Source organism: Galleria mellonella, unplaced genomic scaffold (genome assembly GCF_026898425.1).
Source record: "Galleria mellonella isolate WM207_F2 unplaced genomic scaffold, CSIRO_AGI_GalMel_v1 utg150, whole genome shotgun sequence".
NCBI classification, from domain to species: domain Eukaryota; kingdom Metazoa; phylum Arthropoda; class Insecta; order Lepidoptera; family Pyralidae; genus Galleria; species Galleria mellonella.
Genome location: NW_026442002.1, coordinates 1,104,919 through 1,127,809, shown reverse-complemented (window position 1 = coordinate 1,127,809; position 22,891 = coordinate 1,104,919). Strand labels below are relative to the sequence as shown.

The 22,891-nt window shown below is 33.9% G+C and overlaps 1 protein-coding gene across 12 annotated transcripts in view; it reads right to left on the bottom strand.

The window, feature by feature from the left end:
- Positions 1-4,035: 4,035 nt before the first annotated feature.
- The window catches only part of LOC113513993 (titin-like), a 43,909-nt gene continuing 25,053 nt past the window's right edge, over positions 4,036-22,891 (bottom strand). For 3 of the 12 annotated variants that reach the window (XM_052892072.1, XM_052892076.1, XM_052892074.1), the window contains 2 exons: positions 16,191-16,341; positions 13,847-14,175 (listed from right to left, as the gene is read on the bottom strand). In XM_052892072.1, coding sequence (XP_052748032.1) covers positions 14,095-14,175; positions 16,191-16,341 — 232 coding nt within the window. In that variant the 3' untranslated portion in view covers positions 13,847-14,094. Of the gene's footprint in view, positions 6,822-7,638; positions 7,743-8,120; positions 8,277-9,069; positions 9,246-10,597; positions 10,710-11,543; positions 11,637-13,845; positions 14,176-16,190; positions 16,342-18,186; positions 18,263-19,664; positions 19,727-22,891 lie in introns of those variants that run through there. The other 9 variants (XR_008252515.1, XR_008252516.1, XM_052892081.1 and 6 more) reach the window with 6 other exon arrangements.

The window sequence follows — 22,891 nt, the reverse complement described above, 5'->3', positions numbered from 1 at the left end:
AAAAGAAAATATCAAATACAAAGAAATGTAAAAGTTGATGTCAACTGTTACGAGACGAAATATGTAATGTTTAAGACTCATTCATATCACATAGCAGCAACGGTGATATAATGTTGTGAGGTATTGATGTTATATACTGTGGTGTTATCTGAAAGAACCATTACAGCAGGTCTTTAAATGGATGAAAATGGAATGGTAACCCCGCTTGCGTTATTGGTTTATGCAGGTGGGGTTCCAGTGACAGACTATGGAGAGGTCAGGTCAGGTGGCCTAACGTGATGAATTCTGGAATTAACCACAATGGTTTCCAGTGGGACTCTATGGAGATTTGATAGGACATATTGCTAGTAAAGGGGCTCTATTTCTCTTTACTATTGCCTCTATTGGCGTATTTAAGATTATTTTTCATGGAGGTCTGGTCCCATAAAACTAGGTGCATATGTACCCTTAAACATCGTAATCCTCAGGAATGGAAACGAATGAAGGGTACCATTGATATGAGGGTATATGAAGAGTACATAGTGATGTCCATGTTTATAGTTCATATGTACCATGCATCCTGAGGTGGGTACCAGACAGTTCTGGGGTGAGCACGACTCACCCGGCTCCATCCTTAATGCCGGATCTACACTACAATCCAGTTCCGTTTCGATCAATCTCGAACTGTTACTGACAATATCGAAAGTAGAGCGAGTACATACCGAGAATATGTAGAGCATTATAGTGGAGATCCGGCTTAAATACGCCTATAATTGCATCCCGTCCTTCTTTACATCAGACGTTTTGAATCTTTTTGGAAAAAAAGAATAAGTGTGTTACCTTATTATAAGGTGAATTCGATGGCTCTTGGATTACTATAGATGATGATATGGGTTATAAGATGTATGATGTCAGATTGGTATGATACCATGATATTTTAGACAGATTTTGGGTCACTATAATGGTCTCGATGGTTGAACAGTAGTTTTGAGAAATTTACTATGAAATTCTGAGTGTAAATGCATTTGAGATGCATGAATTAAACTATGTATGGAATGTCTTTGATTTGTGTATCAAGTTTCTCTCAATGGGCGGACCAATTTTAATGGAACATGCATAATTAAAATAATATAAACTCGTCCATCAACGGCTGAACGGATTTGAATTATAATAACAGATATTACATACCCTAGACTATCATACAGGGTACTTTATGTGCTAATTCAAAATGAGCAAAGCCGCGGGACATAGCTAGTTTCGATTTAAACTATTTTATACTTTTATCCGTCTGCCAAAAGCATGGAAGATAATGTTATACGGGAGCATGAATGGAAGTTCAGATCTACGGTGGAATATGTAGCATTAATGACTTGACTGATTTTAATAAATGGGGTGTCAATAGATTTAAAATAGAACTAAATATGGCAGCCATAAAGTGTCAAAAGCTTGCTATAACTATTTTCTTTTTGTGAATCTGTCACATCTAATTGTGTTAATGTAATTTATTTATCTTTACTCACTTTATTTCGAATAAATATTTTTGTTCTCGTGTTATTTAGTCATTTTTAAGTAAATGTCTCAAATAAAAGAAATGGTTAAAGTTTTACAAGAACACAAAGGACAGATAGAAAAGATGTACAGAAGGTTCTGGACTGCAACAAAATAATTGTATGTAATCTTCAATAATCATGAATTCATTTCAATTATTCTTTCCTAATTAAAACAATTTACACATGTCGGTCACACATACGTGTTTTTTAAATTAAAAACAATTTAAATTTCGTTCATACAATTTTTAATGATTAATCTTTTTAATGATTTGTAATTTATTTCACTATGTATGAATATGAATTGTATAATAACATACAAAATGTAAAATATTGTGTATGAATATACAAAAATATTTACTATTCCCTTTATTCAGCAAGTAGTTTCTAATTTGACGACTGAAAAATATTCCCTACTTTTTAATATCCAAATTAAAATCACAAAGGCATTAATAAGTACTCGTAGCGTAGCTAACACGCACAATACCTAGCGTTTTACATAGATGGCCGTAGATTTATCCTTATTAGCTTCAAACCGTAAGATCTATTTATGAGCATAATCTTTAATAGGTAGTGAAAGGCTTATCGTCGCCCCGTTACCGTTCAAAACGTAATTTTCCAAAAGATCATAGTGAGGTGCCATAATTTAAAAAAAAAAATCTAGTTGTTTTAAAACTCGTCCAAAACTGGACAGGCAAAATGCATGGCCCGTACAGCTAGTCATAAGTTACAATTGTTTCTTCGAAAGAAGGAGGAGAAAATTGTTTCATCCATAATTTATATGGATCTTCGTTGAAAAAAAATGTAGATTTATGATTCCAAATTAGTTTCTTTACAAGTGTAAAGAAAAACAATAGTGAAGTAACATGATTTAAAAAAGTAACAATCTAGATTCATGATTTGAAATATAATATTGTATTTTTTCTTTACATAAGCTATAGAGAAAGAAAAATCTTTTTGTTCATTGTTTCCAATTATTTGTTGAAATCATATTCGCAAATGGATTACCATAAAGTGTTTCTTATAGAGGCATTATGAATATTAATTTATAAATACATATACATATGTCATATATACTTAATTTATGACTATTAAATATTATTTTATAAATATAACTTTCCACTGAGTAATCGTTATAAGGATACTGATTTCATTTTAATAAACTCGGATCTGTAAAGGACGAGATACTTGAGAACGTAATTAAAAAAAAATGTTCCAAAAAACATTCTACTTTTAGTTTATCACTTTAACACTGCCATTTGATGTTGGATATAAAATACAGATGATAGTACTAGATTTTAACAATATATACTTAGATATAAAGTTAATAGAGTAGATAAGTAACGTATTACATATATATAAATACAAGGTGAAAATAAAATCATTAAACCCCTTAATTGGACATTTAGAGACCTCTATGCTAACTTTAAAAGTACCCGTAACCGGCGAGCGTGTATGAAAAGATTGATGAATGTGGAAGAAGCGAAAGAGGTTTGTTTGAATCGAAGCATTTGGCGTTCCATTGTTTCTGCCTACCCTAATGGGAGACAGGCGTGACAGATATGTATATGTATGTATGTATGCTAACTTTATGGACCTTGTATTAGTATTCCTTCGTCGTCCATTAGTCTCTAAAAAATAAAACAAGAACAGTTTTACTGATATTATATTCTTTACAAAGATTCTAATGAGTTTAATTTCACCTTGTATGTCTCTTTAATTTATTTTTTTACCATTTCAGAGTAACAACTCACGTTCAGACTTTAACGCTTTATCTCCCAAGGAAAAAAGGGATTATGCACGTTAATAAAATCATTGTGGCATCTCAGTATATGATAACTGATATAAAATATGTACAAATTTTGTGGCATTATCATTTACTCAAATATATATGCTATATAATAATATTACAAAAGCATGCATAAATATTATATATACTTACGCACTTAATGCTGAATGAAACATGTATAAAGCATTATACAAAAGTAAACTTTTAGTGGCTAAGTACATTGTAAATAATTAATCAATAATTTATTGCAATTATATTAAGTTTCATAGATAGTATTTCAGTAGACTGCATTTGTTTCTCAAATTAAGTTCATTTACTATTGTAACGTGTAAAAACACATGAGATTTCTGGCTTACTTCTGTCGCTAGTACATACTAGTAGATATCTAAGTTTGTAGTGAAGCTTGGATGTAAAAATTATTGAGTAAAGTAATATTTTCAATGTGCAATGCTGTTTTTACACGTTGTGACATATCTAGATAAGTATATACAATATATCAATGTAACGGAGTTTAGATGTATGTGATTAAAATAAAATACTAGGCTATTATAAAACTGGGTATAAATTTAAAATATGCTATTGTAATATTGTATTTTGTTTGAATACGAGATTATTTGTTGTATACAGACGTGAAAATGTGTAATATTACATAACAATAACAATAACAAATTATAACAAAAAATAAATTATGGTTACCAACTTTTTTGTTATTGTTTTTTTTTTCTGTAACATGTGTAACTATAATTTTTATTCATTAAAAGTATACAACTAATAAACTTGTGGAAATAATACAATAACACAATCACAGGCAGCGTATGATAATGTAAGAAAACAAGGATGAGAAAAATGATAATTCACGAGCACCGTTGCAGCGTATAATTTTCTAAATGTAATGTTTCGTTTGTTACAAACAATTTAATATTTCTACATTTTATGGAATCATATTCGTAACAAATTCTAAAATTAGTATTACAATATTACAATGTATAATCGTAATAATTACATGTAATAATTTTATTTTACAAAACTACACACCATTTGTACATTCCGTGAATTATATTCGTAACAAATTCTAAAAATAGTATAACAATATTACAATCTTACATTATATTACAGTTTATAATTGTAATAATCACATGTCATAATGTTATTTCACAAAAACTATTTCTTTTTTTTACATTTCGTGAATTATACTCATAACAAATTCTGAATATAGTATTACAATGTATAATTTTTTGTAAACCGTCTCAGTTCCATTATGTAAATCTTTAATATTTTTTCATTATTGTTATTTTTAAACGAGCTTAGTAATATTACTAAGGCTTCTAAAATTATTATTTGTTAGCAATTAATATTTCTGTTTATTGGCATCTATTCTCAAATAAAGAGAAAGGAAACAATATGTTTATTTAATTGATGGGAGTTTATTATTTTCTTGGCATTGTAGTATGGTACGACCTTAGATTATATAGATAGAGTGTCTCTATACAAACCGAGAAATCCAGGTCAAGTTTTTCATACAATTTTACGTGATAAATAGTTACGAGTGATTCTAAAGGAATATATATATATATATATATATATATATAACTCCTATATTTATTTTGTCTTATAATTTCTGCATCGTTTTAATGCGTAAACACTCATTTTGTTTATTAAATAATACGTCAAGATACATTGTGTGCGTAAGTATATAGAACACTGATAAAAAGACGAGTCAATTTGCCAATTAGCTGACAAAAAGTTGATCCGTTTTTGAGTATCGATGCTCTATCCACATAATCTAAGGGTACGATAGATTGTTGATTTTTTAGTAGCATTTAAAAATAATTTAATTCTCTTATACAAAAAAAAAACAACGGCAACGCGCGCGTAATACCTCGCGTATTGCAGGCGTTCATAGGCTGAGGTAACCGCTTACCATCGAGTAGGCCGTATACTTGTTTGCCACCTCAGTGGTATAAAAAAAACTTTAGTTGTGGCAAAGCCAGTTTTGATTTAAAAACTAAACTACTTAACCCATTTTTATAACATCTCTATGGGATTCTTCCTTACAGTTAAAAAAGAATTTTCCAAATCGGTTTTACCACTGACGGTGTGATGAGGTAACAGATATAGAAAAATACAACCGAAATTAGAACTGTCTTCTTTTTGGAGTCGGACGAAATAGAGGGGGCCGTCATACACTGCGTTTGCCCGTACGGGATATATAATTTTTTTTATACAACTTAGAATGGCAAACAAGCTGACGGCCCACCTAATGAAAAGTGGTAACCGTCGCCTATAGACATGAGCAGTACCGTGGACATACTGTTTCGCTTATGATACCCCTCATGCGTTGCCATTCCTGAGGACTCAGGTGTTATTCCTCTGTACCCAGTAAATTCACGCCATATCCCACCCTTCAAACCGAAACACAGCCATGCAAACACAACTGCTTCACGGTTGAAACACAAGGACGAAGTCGCGGGTAAAACTTAGTTGCCAATAAAAAAAAAACAAATCATTGTTCCCATAAAAAGGTTTATTTAAAAATAACACAGAAGTAATCCCACAATAATTACTCATTACCAAAAAAAAAAATTTATTGGTGAAATAAATCAAGGTGATATAATTCATGTTCAAAATTAAAGGAAAAATGGTTAAAGAAATAAATTTGACAGCTAAGTTTTGTTTTTCTGCAATGGACATTAAAAAGGTATCCAGACACGATCAAGTTAAAGTGAACTTGTTCTTTTATATAATTTTTGGGCGTTCAATGTTATGATGGAAATTTCCACCAGTATGCAAAGAAGGGGTAACCAGTGCGTGTGAGTTATGGAACCGACACATGGTCCTACACGATTACCCGAATGCAAAAGCTACAAGCTACTCAGCGGGCTATGCTCGGAGTCTCTTTGCGTGATAGAATCCGAAACGAGGATATCCGCTAAAGAACCAAAGTAACCGACATAGCCTGAAGGGTAAGCAAGCTGAAGTGACAATGGGCTGGTCACATAGCTCGAAGAATCGACAACCGATGGGGAAGAAAGGCTCTTGAGTGTCGACCATGTATGAGTAAACGCAGTGTAGGACCCTCTACTAGATGGAGAGACGACCTGAAATGCATTGCAGGGAGTCGGTGGATGCAGGTGGCTCAGGACCGTTCTTTATGGCAATCTATGGGGGAGGCTTATGTCCAGCAGTGGACGGAGAATGGCTGAAATGATAAATGATGACGACGATGCAATACCTAATCACTTGCCATCAGGTGGGCCGTATGCTTGTTTGCCATCTCAGTGGTATAAAAAAAATTAGTCTAAACTTTACAGCACTGCTTGACCACTTCATCACGCATCTCTTTATTGTCCCTCTGGCAACAGCCGCCGCACTTTTTCCCCTCCCTCCGCCCCTTCCCCGCAAGAGGTTTGTCCCTCTCGTCCCATACCACGACGCCGTCGCACGCGCATACGCGTTTTGGATTTTGGAACACACCCGCCGAGCGAGCGATGACGCCGCAAGCGACTCTGTAAAATACAAAAGACTTTTTAAACAAGATTATTCTTTATTCATCGTTATTTCAGCCATTATCTGACCACTGCTAAATATATATATATATATATATATATATATATATAATAACCTCACAACCTATATATATATATATATATATATATGTGTTTTACACATAAAACACATAAAAACTAAAGATGTTACAGTCACAGTTAAAAAACTTAAATGGAAATGGGCAGGGCATACAATTAGAGGGAGAGATAAATGGAGTAAAAAGATAATGTTTTGGTACACGAAAGACAAAAAAAGGAGAAGAGGAAGACCACATAGAAGATGGGTAGATGACATTAGGGCTGAAGCAGGGTGTATTTGGACAAGAATTGCTAGTAATAGAGACCATTGGAGACAGTTGGAGGAGGCCTTTGCTAATAAGCAAACAGACAACAGCAATTAAATAATAAGTTGTTAATACGTTGTTTTTTTAAAAAAAAATGTCTGAATAAAGGCTTATATTATTATTATTATTATTATATATATATATATATATATATATATATATATATATATATATATATATATATAGGTTGTGAGACAATAAATATAAAAAACATACAACCAAATTGGAAAATCTCCCTTCCTTTTGAAGTTGTTTGAGGTCAGTTGATAAAAATTGAGAGCATATATTATGTTATTCTTATATATATATATATATATATATATACCTATATATTTTTTTATATATGTATTGTTTTGTCTCTTTCTACAGTGTTTGTCTGTTGTTATGTAAGTAATGCAAATAAATTATCTATCTATGTATGTATCAACACTCACGGGTTCCCGCTGTCCCCATTAATCTTGGAATGTGGCGAAGAACCTCGTCCGAAGTCATCTTGTCTCTCTGATACTGCCACTGATCTACCGATGATGTCCCAGATCTGTTTAGAAGAATATATAAAATACAGCATACAGCATTTTTTTATACAACTTAGTATGGCAAACAAGCTGACGGCCCACCTGATGGAAAGTGGTAACCGTCGCCTATAGACATGAGCAGTACCGTGGACATAACAGAGTATACTGTTTCGCCCATGATACTCCCCCTGCGTTGTCATTCCTGAGGACTCAGGTGTTATTCCTCTGTACCCAGTAAATTCACGCCATATCCCACCCTTCAAACCGAAACACAGCCATGCAAACACAACTGCTTCACGGTAGAAACACGAATAGGACAGAGGTGGCCAAGCAAACGACTTTTGTACAAAGTCTCCCTCTGGTATAAAAACTATGAAACTACCATATCTATCGCTACTTACTTTTAGTACATTATCCTGAATCCTAAAAGTCGCCCTTCCATTCTCATCAGCAACAATGTTGCCCAGGTCCCCAGCGTGCCTCAACTCTTTAGGATCCTCAGGAGCTCCGTGCGGCGAGTTGTATGGGTTAAAATGGTCACCTATCGACTGGCAGCCCTGGGGGAAAACATAAAATTTTATGAAGTACTACTTTTAATAAATTTAAAACTGTTATTAAAAAACACTTATTGAACAAAGCCTATTACATACTAAACGATTACTCGAATGACAAACGTGCATTGTGTTAGTCGATCATGCGCGGGCTTCTAACGGCCATGTAATTTTAGACATAATACATTTAAATAAATACACATAATGTCAACAGAGATTTAAAAGAGTAACTGTTGAGTTTCTCGCGGGCTCTTCTCAACAGATAAGAACTTTCCGAACCCTGCAGTAGATTTAAAATAAAAATGGCGATTTAAAAGTGCTTGTAAGCAAGTCTATTTAAATAAAGATAAATTAAATTTGAATTTACTTAAGAAATATATGTATCTCGGGTCCACTTAATTCTCTGTTGGGTTGTTAGTAATAAATAGTAGTAAGTCTTGAATTGAGGCAAAAGAGGGAGACTTTGTACAAAAGTCGATTGCTTGTGTACCTCTGTCCAATTCGTGTTTCAACCGTGAAGCAGTTGTGTTTGCATGGCTGTGTTTCGGTTTGAAGGGTGGGATATGGCGTGAATTTACAGGGTACAGAGGAATAACACCTGAGTCCTCAGGAATGGCAACGCATGGGGGGTATCATGGGCGAAACAGTATACTCTGTTATATCCATGGTACTGCTCATGTCTATAGGCGACGGTTACCACTTTCCATCAGGTGGGCCGTCAGCTTGTTTGCCATTCTAAGTTGTTAAAATAAACCTACCCCCTCCCTCCTCCCAATGACCAGTACTGATAATCACCAACCTTACTCAAGTCTCCAACTTCGTGGACGTGTAGACCGTGCGGGCCGGCGGTCAGGCCGTCGATGCTACCGTCGGCTATGAGGGCACCGTCGCCGGCCTGCTGGAACCTCACCACTCCCACCACATTACCACGGCAGCACGACTCGCCTGTCACCATGGCCACTGCTGACTGGGTGTCTGTGGATTACAGAAATGTATGAACCTCGGGGCTACTTAATTCATTCAAAATACACTATTTCTATTGCTTTTTCTTTAATGGACGATAATAAAATGGTAATGTAGGATTGATAGTAGGGTTAATCTTGTAAATAAATTTAATCAATTATTAAAAAAAAATATTATTATTTTACAATAAAACAAATAAATTTTTAAATTGTCCAAGTTAACAAAACACTCTCTGGTCGCTGGCCCGTGCGCGGTATGCGCGCGCAGCCGACAATCACAAAGCGCCTGCGCATCTTGCGAGCGAGTGCCGTGACCAAGCGTCGTGATATAAATATATATATATAACAAAATGTTAGTTTGTCTGCTTGTTTTTTTTTTAACTAATAAAAAATTCAATTGTATTATAAAAATCGATATATGTATATAATAAATATTGGTGAGCATTATCTCACCACATCACCCCCCTTCCAGAAGCGTCCTAAGGGCGATAATAGGGAATTTGACCCTTCGACCTAAACGGGTTTTCCTGACAGTGTCTCCCTCAGGACCGGTTTCTGAGTCAGTGTGAGAGCGATGAGAATGCGAGTGAGCCCCGTGACCAAGCGTCATGATATAAATATATATATATATATATATATATATATATATATAACAAAGTGTTTGTTTGTCTGTATGTTTTTAACTAATAAAAAAATCAATTATATTATAAAAGTTGATATATGTATATAATAAACATTGGTGATCTCACCACAGTCATCTCGCCTGCGCTAACAGCATACGCTGGCCGGTATACGGTATACACTAGCGAGGGAATGATAGGTGAGGATAGAAACAGGTCAGTTGGCCCATCATGGCGAACTCCACAATTAACCGTGATGATTTCCAGGGGAAACCGTGTGAAGGTAGACCTGATGCATCGATGAGCAGTTAGGCTTCAGTGACCTTTTAAGTGGGACTCTGTTGCCGAACCCTCGACCATTAAGTGCCCTTAGTTAAGACTTAAGTCGTTAAGACAACACCCACGGGAAAGGAAGGGGTAGCCCAATCTATGCCCCGACCACAATATGATTAATGTGGGGGGAAAGGGATTGTTAGCAATGGAGTTTGGCAGCCCCATTGCTAACTATATGCCTCATTAGGTCGACCTCCACGTGATTTTTCCTGGAAACCATCGTGAACAATTCTCGTTGAATTCGTCACGATGGGCCAACTGACCTGCTTCATCCTCACCTATCATCCTTCACTGGTTCCCCGCCGGTGTATACCGATAGCGCGGGTGGGGTTACCATTCCATTATCATCCATTAAAAAAAAAAAAAGATCAATGTACCAGGAAAATAAAAATATTTGGTCTACATTATGCACCTCCGAATCCTTGCAACACAGTCCGTTTGCCCGACGTCCTGGCAACGATGTCCAGTATGACCGCATTGGGGAGTGTTGTTTCAACCACAATGGCTCCGTCTTTGTATTGTGCCTGCAATATATATATCAATAATCATATATTTATTACATTTAAAAATTAAATAATGACGTGTGAACCCAGCATAGAATAGGCCTCTCCTTTCTTTCTGGGGAGAGAAGGGATTGGTAATAATGGGGATTAGTATCCCCATTGCTAGCAACACACCCTGTCAAGTCGACCTCCTCGCAGTTCTTCCTAGAAACAAACTATTGTGTTCAATTCTAAGAAAACGAATACTCGTCATGATGGGCTAACTAACCTGCTTTCATCCTCACCTATCACCCTTCACTGGTGCCCCACCAGCGTATACCGTTAACGCAGGCGGGGTTACCATTCCATTATCATTCATTAATAAAAACCTTTGCATATATACATGAACAGTACCATGGACAGGGAGGAAAGGGATAGTTAGGTAATTAGATTTAGTTGCCTCATTGCTAGCAATACACCCTATCAGGTCGACCTCCACGTGGTTCCCCCTTGGAAACTATAGTGGTTAATTCTTATTCAATTGACTCACAACTGACCTGCCATCATTCTCACCTGTCACCCTTCACTGGTGCCCCATCAGCGTATACCGATAGCGCCATATATACCAGGAATTCAGCACGATGGTTTCCAGGAGCACGTGGAGGTTGACCAGACCAGGGTATATTGCTAGCAATGGGACTGGTAGTCCGCATTACTATTAATCCCTTCTCCCAAATATGGATTTCGCCCAATAGAAATTATCATTCTATTATTATCTTTTAAAAGTGAGGTGAAAAGACCTCTCTTCTGAAAGGGAAATTTAAGAAAAAAACCATCTTTTAATAAAAAAAAAAACTTGTAACTTGTACAGCTCACCTCTTTAACTCCGTCCTGAGACTTCAGCTCTGAAAGTGTTTTATCCAATACCTTCTGTTCAGGGTTTTGCCCAAAATCTACCAACACTTCCAACTGAAAAGGTCAAGTACGTAAAGAAAAATTTTGTTTTTTTATACTACTTAGAATGGCAAGGTAGAGACAAATTATTAGAACTATTGAGGACAAAATGGAAAATATTTTGGGACACTTGATACAACTAACTTATGAACATTATAATAGAAGGTAAGGTAAAAGAAAGGAGAAGTTGAGAGGGACCGAGGCATAGTTACATCAGGCAGATCAAGGAAGCAGTTGGTGTCGTGTCGTATCAAGAGGTGATGGGACTCGCTGAAAATCGTAGTGAATGGTAAGAGCTTCATCTACAAGAGTGCAGCTTTTAAGTAGAATAGATAGATAGTGAGCAAAATACTTATAATGTATAAACATTACACAGTACAGAGGTGTAATAACTTAATCCTCAGGAATGGCAGTGCTAGTTTTAAATGAATTTCATAGTATTTATAATAATTTTTCTTAATGTTTTAAGCTGTTATTCCAAACTTGCTTCATTATACAATATTATCATGCCTACTTGTACAACAATTAGTCCATTACCCTAAGGTAGTCTTGAAGAGATCGCTCTCAGCAATAAGACCGCCTCACTGTACTCATACAACTGTATCGTTACATTTTATTAATCGGCTTGCTTATTCCCTATATTATATAATGCAAATATTGCTCACAACTTAGGTTACATGTTTATTTTTATTATTTACTTAATTTTCTTGCACTCTATAATTATGTTAAAGTGAATGCTGTGAATACCTATAATAGGCGTGTGCATTAATATTGTATTGTATTTAATGTTTGTTACACCTATATGTTATAATGCAATATGCTGTTGGTGTTCCTTTAAATAAATAAATAAACAAATAAAGTATACTCATTCATTAATATTGTATGTAGTTTTTCAAATATAGAGTTATTTAAATTTTAAATATATTGTGAACTTCTGTGTTATATTATAGTCTTTGTTGCAGATAAAAAAAATACAAACACAGGTTCTCTGTTAGACTATTCTGTCTGAGATAGTTTAAAGGAAAATTCTAGAATATTCTAGGTACATAACCGGCTAATAATTAAAGAGTAGCTAAATAGGTAAGTGAAAAAAATATCAGCAAGTCATAATTGCATAATTCTTTCTTTAAAAATTTACAGCGCTCCGCTTTAAAAAAAGTTTAAGGCAAAATTTACTTTAAAGCAAAGTTTTAAACATGCAATCGGCCAATATCACTATGTCAAGGACATTTTAAATGCTTTATCATCTTGAATATTAAATATCCATTGATAGAAATTCGTAAAAATTATAGCTAAAACATTTATACATCTTACCTTTGAAGTAATCATGGCTTTAACCGCTGTAATCTTTAATTAATTGAAACTGTTCATTCAACTTGATATTAATATAAATTAAATTAAAATTGCAAGTTTATAATCAAGTGATAAGTAGGTAAATAAATAACCTAAAAATTTTGAACAAAATAAACAATATTATCAGTCAGCTGTCTTGTCTGTCATTCATTGCTGTCATTCTGCGATTTTTTTTGTTCATTCGTTTCTCTGACGACCTGGTTAAGGTCGTAAACTATGCTGCCAAGTCATAAATGTAAAAAGTTTGACTGGCATTTTATATTGTTAAAGAATTTCTGAAATTGATATCTTCTTCTAATCCTTAAATGTCTTAAAAAACTATGTTACATAGCACGTTTTACTAAGCCTATGATTATATCCATCAATGGATTTGTAACTGAATGGATTTTTTTTTCTTGGATAAATATTCTATGAATCTGTTACAGTCAATTTTTTTTCAATCCTTTGCTTTAGAAAATCCAAGCAAAATGTCAAGCTGTGAGACTGGTGTCATCCATGGCTCGCCGAATGTCCTCAGTATCATTAAGTGGTGCTCCAGTAATGCTATAATTTCATTTATAAAAAAATATTTAAATCGATCACATATTAGTTGTTACGAACATAAAGGATAGTATTTGATATCCCTTTCAGACCCAAGATTTTTTTCTTTCAGATTAAATATATTTTTGTGTTTTGGAGCCAAGCCATCTTGCCGGCGCGCACGAGACTACTGCACCACCTAACCGCTAAAACGATTTCTTATTGGCCGGTTTAGAATCTCACTATCATGTTATTTCAGCTTCGCGCGTAAAAATGAAACGCGCGCGCTTTTGGAATTTTTTAAAGTTACAACTCGCGCCCGTATCATTCACGTTTGAAAGGGATATTGAAATAAAAATATAACAATTTGAAACGATATTTATTTATTTATCACAACAGAAATGAGGAAAAATACAAAAGTTGACACTCATTAGAACTGAATACAAAATTGTTTATAGAGTTGGCAGTCGAAACACAATACAATAGGTACAGTACAAAATAGAATATATATTTTTATTTTAATTAGTACACTACAGTACAAAATTATTCAAAATTGTACCGTACAGTACAAAATAATACAGTTTGAGCTGTATTATTGATTTTAAGGCTGTAATTGCTGCGGGATGTCAAGATGTTGTTCCTTGTTCATTCTGCCGACGCACGGAGAAATTGAGCGACATTTCTGCAAATAATTGAATACTTATTTATTTATTCTTTATTGTACACAAAAAAAAAAATTACAAATATATAATATATATTACATAAAGATGTACAACAGGCGAGCTTAACTCTGCAAGAGTTCTCTACCAGCAAACCCTGAGTGGAGAGCAGCATGGATTACCAGCGGGCAGTGTGCGAACAATAATAGGAGGAGACAGTATAGATGTTTCTATTCAGCATTATTTTATTTTTATATATTAAGTAACAATATAATATTAAATAATAATAATTTTTAATCGATTTATCGAAATCTATATATAGTTAAAGATTTGACAAAAATATAAATAAATAATTGTTTAATAGTAATATACAAAATTGTTTGATTGTTTGATGACAATTAGGTAATTCTAAGAAACCTCTTATTCAATTTATATTAAGAAATAATAAATATGTTGACATATATACAAAGTAACACATATAATTAAAATCAAAATACATACATATCTGTATACAATAATATATATATATATATATATATATATATATATATACATAAAATATAACTTATATTTGTAACAAATGGCAACCCTGCTCAAGGAGCGATTTAATACATTCTTACAGAATCTTACCGTCCAAAGGTTGCAGATTTGATGTGTCAAAATGTATAATCAAGTACTAATTTTGAAGATTTTAAATATTCTTTCTTAAATTTGTAATAATAATTAGAAATGGACTGAAAAATTGATTGAAATAGAAAATGGAAGACAGATAGATAATTTATTTGCATTATTTACTATAATGTTGTAAAACATTAGATGTGCTTTGCACGCTTAAATAACTTTTCTTTATAATAAAAAAAAAAACTGCTTATAAAATTTATATGCACTTTAATTGAAGGATGCCATGACAGAAGCCTAATTACATTTTCCAATGTTGCCAACCTTAGGTATAATAATTCCTAATATACTACGCTTACAGCACACAAATAACAAGAGACATAGACAGTAAAAGTAAATAAAAGAATGCATGCACAAGAAAAAAGAATGGAAGCGCGAACGGAAGCTAAAATGTTTGACGATAGAATGAAAGAACGACCAAATGAGCCAGTGAAAGAGAGAAGCGAATAAAAATAAATAGTTATTTGCTTCTGTTTGACCTTTTTATAGTTGAATTCTTATAAACATTTATATATTTTGCATTTGTTTCTTACTATTCCAACTGGATTGGTACTATTGGTATATTGGTGCTAAGTGAAAAATTACTTGAACGAGAGAATGAACGAAAATGAATGAGATTGAATGAGAAAGAGAATGTAAGAGGGAATGTGTTCGATCTCATTTCTATATAATATATTATAATATAATTATTTATATCTTATATATTAAATGTCGTCATTGACACTTTAGCAGGTTTTTTTTATACAACTTAGAATGGCAAACAAGCTGACGGCCCACCTGATGGAAAGTGGTAACCGTCGCCTATACACATGAGCAGTACTATGGACATAACAGAGTATACTGTTTCGCCCATGATACCCCCCATGCGTTGCCATTTAGCAGGTGATATGGTATGTTTCGATGCTTGAATAAAGAAATTAATTTTCTACTAATTCTGTATCTATGGATATTGTAAGTATTAAATGACATAAATGACTTCAAGAATTGTTTTCTATTATCAACCTTAAGACCGGCATGAACAGAGTAAAATAGTAAATAAAAGAGGACGGTTTCAGAGATGTTTCCTCCCGCGAACACTCAGGCTGTGGAATGAGCTCCCTGCCGAGGTTTTCCCAAGAGACTACAGCATGGGGTTCTTCAAAAGTGGGGTAAAGAGGTTTATTCAGGGTCGGCAATGCGCGTGTAATACCTCTGGTATTACAGGTGTTTATAGGCTACGGTAACCACTTACCATCAGGTGGGCCGTATGCTTGTTTGCCACCTCAGTGGTAGAAAAAAAAATGAAAGGACGAAAAAGTGAATGAAATAAAGAATAAATGATCGATAGTTTGAAAAACGAAGTAGTGTGCATCTATCTCACCTCCCTATAGTCGACCTCGGCAACCACCGGCGTCAGCATCTCAACACGCTTGACCGGTGCTTGGTCCATGTTGTGCACCAGTTTGTACACATCCGAGTGCTGCAGGTGGTCCAGAGACACCGGCGGCTTCTCGTATTTCATGAAGTTGATCCTAATGGAACGAGTGAACGTGACAAAATCGGAAAACACGATTGGAAACAAAGATATTGGTATAAACATAGATTGAGGATAATATTTGGCATTCTCTTTCTACAGGTGAAAAATTATTCTTAAATAAAAAAAAAATTAGCAGCTTGTTACCGCCAAATTTTTTTTTTAATATTTATATGGCCATGGATTAAGGATAGTATTACATTTAACTCATGCAGTCGTTCCTATTAAGAAAAAAATAATGGATTTAAAATGTTTTTTTTTTTTAAACATAATTCCATTGTTTTTTTCAGCTACAAGTAAACATATTATTTGGAAATAATTGTCAAAATCGGTACATAATTAATAATGGCGAGGATATCAAGTATCAATGATGCCACGTAATATGCCTACATACAAAAATGCAATATAAAACAAAAAAAAAATAATAATAATATACTGACGGCATTGTGGCAAATGTAGTTCATTTTATAAAACCAAGCTACTGACTCTACTTTAAAGATATATCTATGGCATCAATCTATATGTATATCTATACAAATAAAAAAAAAAATACTTAATCGGTTTATAAATGACGGAGTTCTGGGGTAATAAATACAAAAAAAAAAAAAATACACCCGAATTAAAATTGTGTCGTTATTATAACGACTTACTGCTCGACCACAAATCCATCGACATATTCGGTACAAAATATTAGATTTTTAGGAAGAACTTGTTTTCTGTTTTGAAGAATATGATTAAAAATATGTTTTTTTATATAGTTTTATCTTTTATATGTTTATATAACATTTTATGTATTTCTTTTTATTCAATGTGTTTGTTTTTAATGAATTACTCAAGCTGTGCACATAATGTGATTGGATTATAACCTAACCGAGTCACAAATGTAATTAGTACTTAAGTTTTTTATGGTTGTGATCTGTTTTATGTGCCAATAAAATAAAATAAAAAAAAAAACCTTCTTCTTGTTTGAAATCGATTAAAAAAGTAATTGGCAATGTAGCATAATGTCATTAATACAGGGGGATATCGAAATAGTCGGCAACCTTTTGAAGGGAGCTTCCTATCAGTGAAACTTAATATTTTCACCGAAGGAACAAGGGGCGAGAAAAGACAAAACAATACGAGCCTCCCATACTGACATGGCGCGTTTTTTTATACTACTTTGCTGACAAACAAGCATACGGCCCGTCTGATGGTAAACGGGGATACCATAACTTATAGACGTCTGTAACACTACGACTGTCTTGTGCGTATTGCCAACCTTTAAGAAAACTTTATACGTCCTTTTTGAAGAACCCTAAAAGAAAGTCTCGGAAAGATCATTCCACAATCTGAGTGTTCGTTGGGGGAAAGGGATAGTTAGTAATAGGGTCAAATAGCCCCATACTAGGAATATACCCTGTCAGGTCGCCCTCCACGTGGTTCCCCATGGAAACCATCGTGGCAAATTCTAGTAGAATTCCTCAGGATGGGCTAACTGACCTGCTTTCATCCTCATCAGTCATCAATCACTGGTGCCCCGCCATTGTATAGCGATAGCGCAGACGGGGTTACCATATCATTTTCACCCATTCAAAAAAAAAACCTGAGTATTCGCGGGAGGAAACTCCACTAAAACTGCATTGTTCGTGATCACTCTGGTATGTATTCCCTGCCAATGGCGGGTGGTACGATGGTGAAAGGTGGCTGTAGGCGTCGAAAAGTTCATCAGAACAATCCGTTCAGCTGACTCAGTATGAGAGACTAATATTTTGTGAGAGAAATAAATATATATTTACTTAAAAGTAATATTAAATGCAGGTTAATATGTCACCATACAAACCCCATGCAAAAGCGCACTCACATTGACAATTTTATCAAAATTGGACACGTATTTCTCGTGTAGTGTGCGAAAGTCCACTAGGTGGCAGTTCGATTCCCTGGAACGGATTGAAATGTTTCCAATACCTTTTTTTTTATGCAACTTAGAATAGCAAACAAGCTGACGGCCCAACTGATGGCAAGTGGTAACCGTCGCCTATAGACATGAGCAGTACCGTGGACATAACAGAGTGTACTGTTTCGTCCATGATACCATCCATGCGTTGCCATTCCTGAGTACTCAGGTGTTATTTAAAATAATGTTTTTTTTTTTTTTGATCTGCCATAGACAGCTATTTTTTATTTTATTTTCGACAATCTTATTTTACCCGACTGTGAAAAAGAGGGCAATGGTTTTTTTTGGTATAGGTATAAATAAGTACATCTGGATTGTGGAGAAGGGATTGAAGTCTACCAGGTCGACCTTCAAATGGTTATCCCTACAAACTAATTCGGGTTGAATACCATTGTCTCGTTCTCCACTGGTGTCCCACTATAGCTTTAACATCGTCATTATCATATCAGCCGTAAACTGTCCACTGCTGGACATAGGCCTCCCTCATAGATATTGGGGTGCTTTGCCAGTAACTGCTACGCTTGGCAAGTTGATTGGCAACCGCAATTAGGCTTTAGTAATATTTTAAGCATTTTATTTTTGATACAAAAAGGTAAACAACCTACTTGAATTACTTAACGTGTTACAATGCAGCTGTTGTCAATAGTCCATGATTTGACAGTGACATTTCTTTCTTTTTTATTGTTGACAAGTGTCTGATATTTTTGATGTATTTTTTTTTATATAACATTTCTAATTTTAATGACTCATTTAACATTTATTCTTTTTAAGTTTTAATATTAGCACGCCTAATTATGGCGAAATATGAGGACTTATACTTATTGTAACATCTATACACTTACCATGTTTCTTGTAAATAAATAAATAAGCAGAACGCTGCTGACAATCTCTCGACTATTAAGTTCCCTTAGTCGCCTATTACGACACTCACGGGAAAGGAAGAGGTGGCCTACTCTACGCCGGGACCACACGGCGACTATTATAGTATATAAATATATATTAATCGAAATTTCGAATAATTTAGTTTACTCAGCAATAATTATGACCTGAATGTATTAAATTTTTGTCTTTGCTATTTGCATACTCTTACAGCTAGAATACAAGTACGATAGTGACGTTAGGATGACGGTGCGACTCTGTGAGAGGTCATTTTTTAGTCATTTTAAGGTTTTAACTCTACGGCACAGTATGTGCCAATTTTATATTGTTTTTCAACCCGTTTTTTTTTTTTGTAATCATAATAATATGCATTTCTTGCTAATAATCAATTTGATTAATTGAAAAGAATCGAATATACTATAGTACATAAGTACATCTAAAAAACATAACTCCTCTTATTTCTTCAGTCAGGTAAAAACATAATATATTTATGTATATTAACATACCTATTATGTCTACAGTATGTCTTGGTATCTCCCCATGGCCAAATATGGTTCCAGTTTTCGATCTGCACCAGCGGACAAACATGCAAACAAACAGACAGCAACTGTTAGTGACACACAAACCGACAACACAATATTATACTAATATTTACATCTACTGAAAATACAAAAAAAAAGACTATTTCAATGAAATTTAATGAAAATGTAAACAAATTATTAATTAATATTTTAATACAATAACCACCGGTTTAACTTACGTCGCGAGAGCTCGACTAGTTTCAGGACTAATCGAGACACTTAATCTTGAGCGGCTATAACGCGAGCGTACGCCTCGGCTCTTTGAGTTTAGTTGAGATTTCTCGACCAAATAACATATAAGTTAAACCAGTACTTATTAAATTAAAATATAATGTGTGCTTATAATTACTACAAACAAACTGACGTTCCAATTGGTAGCACAAATCGAAAGTCGATTAACTGATTGATAGGCTACCAACCTATTTCAAAACTACGTCGTTGTAGTAAAATAAATAATGACGTTCTTGACAATCTTCTTGTCTTCAGCAATTGGATTTACGGAAAATATTTTTGTATCGTAACGTATATATATATATATATATATATATATATATATATATATATATATATATATATATATCAAGCCGGTATCTACAGATTGGTTTGAATTATTAAAAATTAAATTTAGAGAGTTTTTTTATGCAACTTAGAATGGCAAACAATCCGATGGCCCACCTGATGGAAAGTGGCAACCGTCGCCTATAGACATGAGCAGTACCATGTTTGAGTGTTTACATTTTCAAAAATTTTTATTAAAATAGACTTAAATCTGTTTATTATCACACACAAGTTTGTTCACGTTAAAACTTATATAAAATTACATGTAAGATTTATTATAAAATAAATTACCTGTGTATTTTTTTAGAATAACAAGATTAATAACATATAAATATGGAACATAAAATTAATATACTAAAACTAGAGGTATGTTTGTATCGAAGCATTTGGCGTTCCATTGTTTCTATCTAACCTAAACCTAATGGGAGACAGGCGTGACAAATATGAAGGTATGTTTTTTTTTTATACAACTTAGAATGGCAAACAAGCTGACGGCTCACCTGATGGAAAGTGGTAACCGTCGCCTATAGACATGAGTAGTACCTAGGACATAACAGAGTATACTGTTTAGCCCATGATACCCCCCATGCTTTGCCATTCCTGAGGACTCAGATGTTATTCCTCTGTACCCTGTAAATTCACGCTTTATCCCACCCTTCAAACCGAAACACAGCCATGCAAACACAACTGCTTCACGGTAGAAACACGAATGGGACAGAGGTACCCAAGCAATCGACTTTTGTACAAAGTCTCCCTCTAAATGTAAAACTACGTATATAATTACTAACTTAATCATAACTAGAAATAAATAAAAAACAATTATTTACATATTTTACAAAACGTGTACATGATAACGTATGAGTTTACATTATTTTTATTATTATTAAGTGTTACCATTACAACTTGTACGAGAGTGTAGTCCTTTAGTGTCAAGAGTTTTTAGGCGACTTTCGTTATACACAAAAAGCTCCGACGTAAACTACAGTCTAAAGCAAGTAGCGCATGAGTATTTTGCCTCATTTGTTAGGTAAAAATGCTCTTCTCTATTGGTAAAACACTGCTTTAGTGACATTTTATGTCACTAAACTCTTATAAGATGCTAATAATTACGATTCCATCCTGTATACTTTGATTCTTCCGTCCGAGTCGCGATTGCGTGTAGTCGTGTCCACTATATTTTATTTCCATAAAAATATTAAATTTAAATAGAATTCTTTTAAATGTCAGTTGCGCTTTTGTTCAAAAAAACCAGTATAACAAGACCTCTATTACCCTGCTACTTAATAGAAGTTACGGTTCAAGGTAGTTTGGAAGTTTCTGAACGCTTAGTGTGACCCAAGAAGCTTTGAACACAAGACAATTTTAGTAATCATTAAAAATGCCAAAAACAATCCGATCGCCTCCTAACCGTGATCAAAAGACTACGATGTCTGATACAGATCTAACTAAAATTGACCATGACAACACATCGCCTATCACTCAAAGAACAAAACGGCGAAGGGGATCTCCTGCAAATAAAGAACATTCCGAAGATATAAAAAATATGATGTCTAGTTGGCAGGAAAAACAAAATCGAATTTTGAACAAATTAGTATCTGATGTTGCCGAAATTAAACTCCAAAATTCACAAATACAAGAATCAAACAAGGAAATTGAAAAAGCACTGGAATTTATTAGTTGCAAATACGAAGATATGAGAGAAAAAATTGAAATTTTAGAATTTGAACGTAAAACCCATATGGCTCAGATAGCCTACTTGGATACAAAGGTTGAAGACTTGCAAAGGGTTATTAAAAAATCCTCTATAGAAATTAGAAATCTACCTAAAGAGAAGATATTTAACAACAAAAAAGAGATGTGCAATATAGTACAATCTACTTGCAAACTCCTGAACGTAACCGTTGCAGAAAGTGACATAAAGGATGTAATTTTACTAAAGGGCAAAGGTAATAATAACACAATAGTTACGGAGTTTACAAGAAACATCCTAAAGGATGATATTATTAGAAATGCCCGAATATATAACAGACAAAATCCTAATAAAAGACTAAGTTCTGGTGATATCGGACTAGCTGGAGAATCAAAGCCAATTTACGTATCTGAAGCGCTTACCAATAGGAGTCGCACACTATTTTCTCTGGCTCGTAATGTAGCAAAATCGGAACAGTACAAATTCTGCTGGACAAGCAATGGAAAGGTGTATATTAGGAAAACACAAGAATCGTCACACATTGAAATAAAGGACGAACTTCAACTAAGCAGTATCAAGAATGTCATATGACTAGTCTCTGTGGGCAACGAGAGGAACTATAAATGTCATAGGTTAGAAATACTTCATTTTATTTTTATTTATATTTATTACTTAAAACCTACATTACAAAATACAATATATAATGTTTCATATATTTTTATATACACATACACTGAAAAGTACTATACAACTACTCTATTTATATACATTCAAGTATCTGCTATGGGAAGCCTACTGTTAGTTTTGTTAAAGTCCTTAAAAATTCTGTATAAAATTCGATTTCTTAAATAATAATAAATTAAATTCCAACATAGATAAAATATCAACAGGCATGTCATATTTA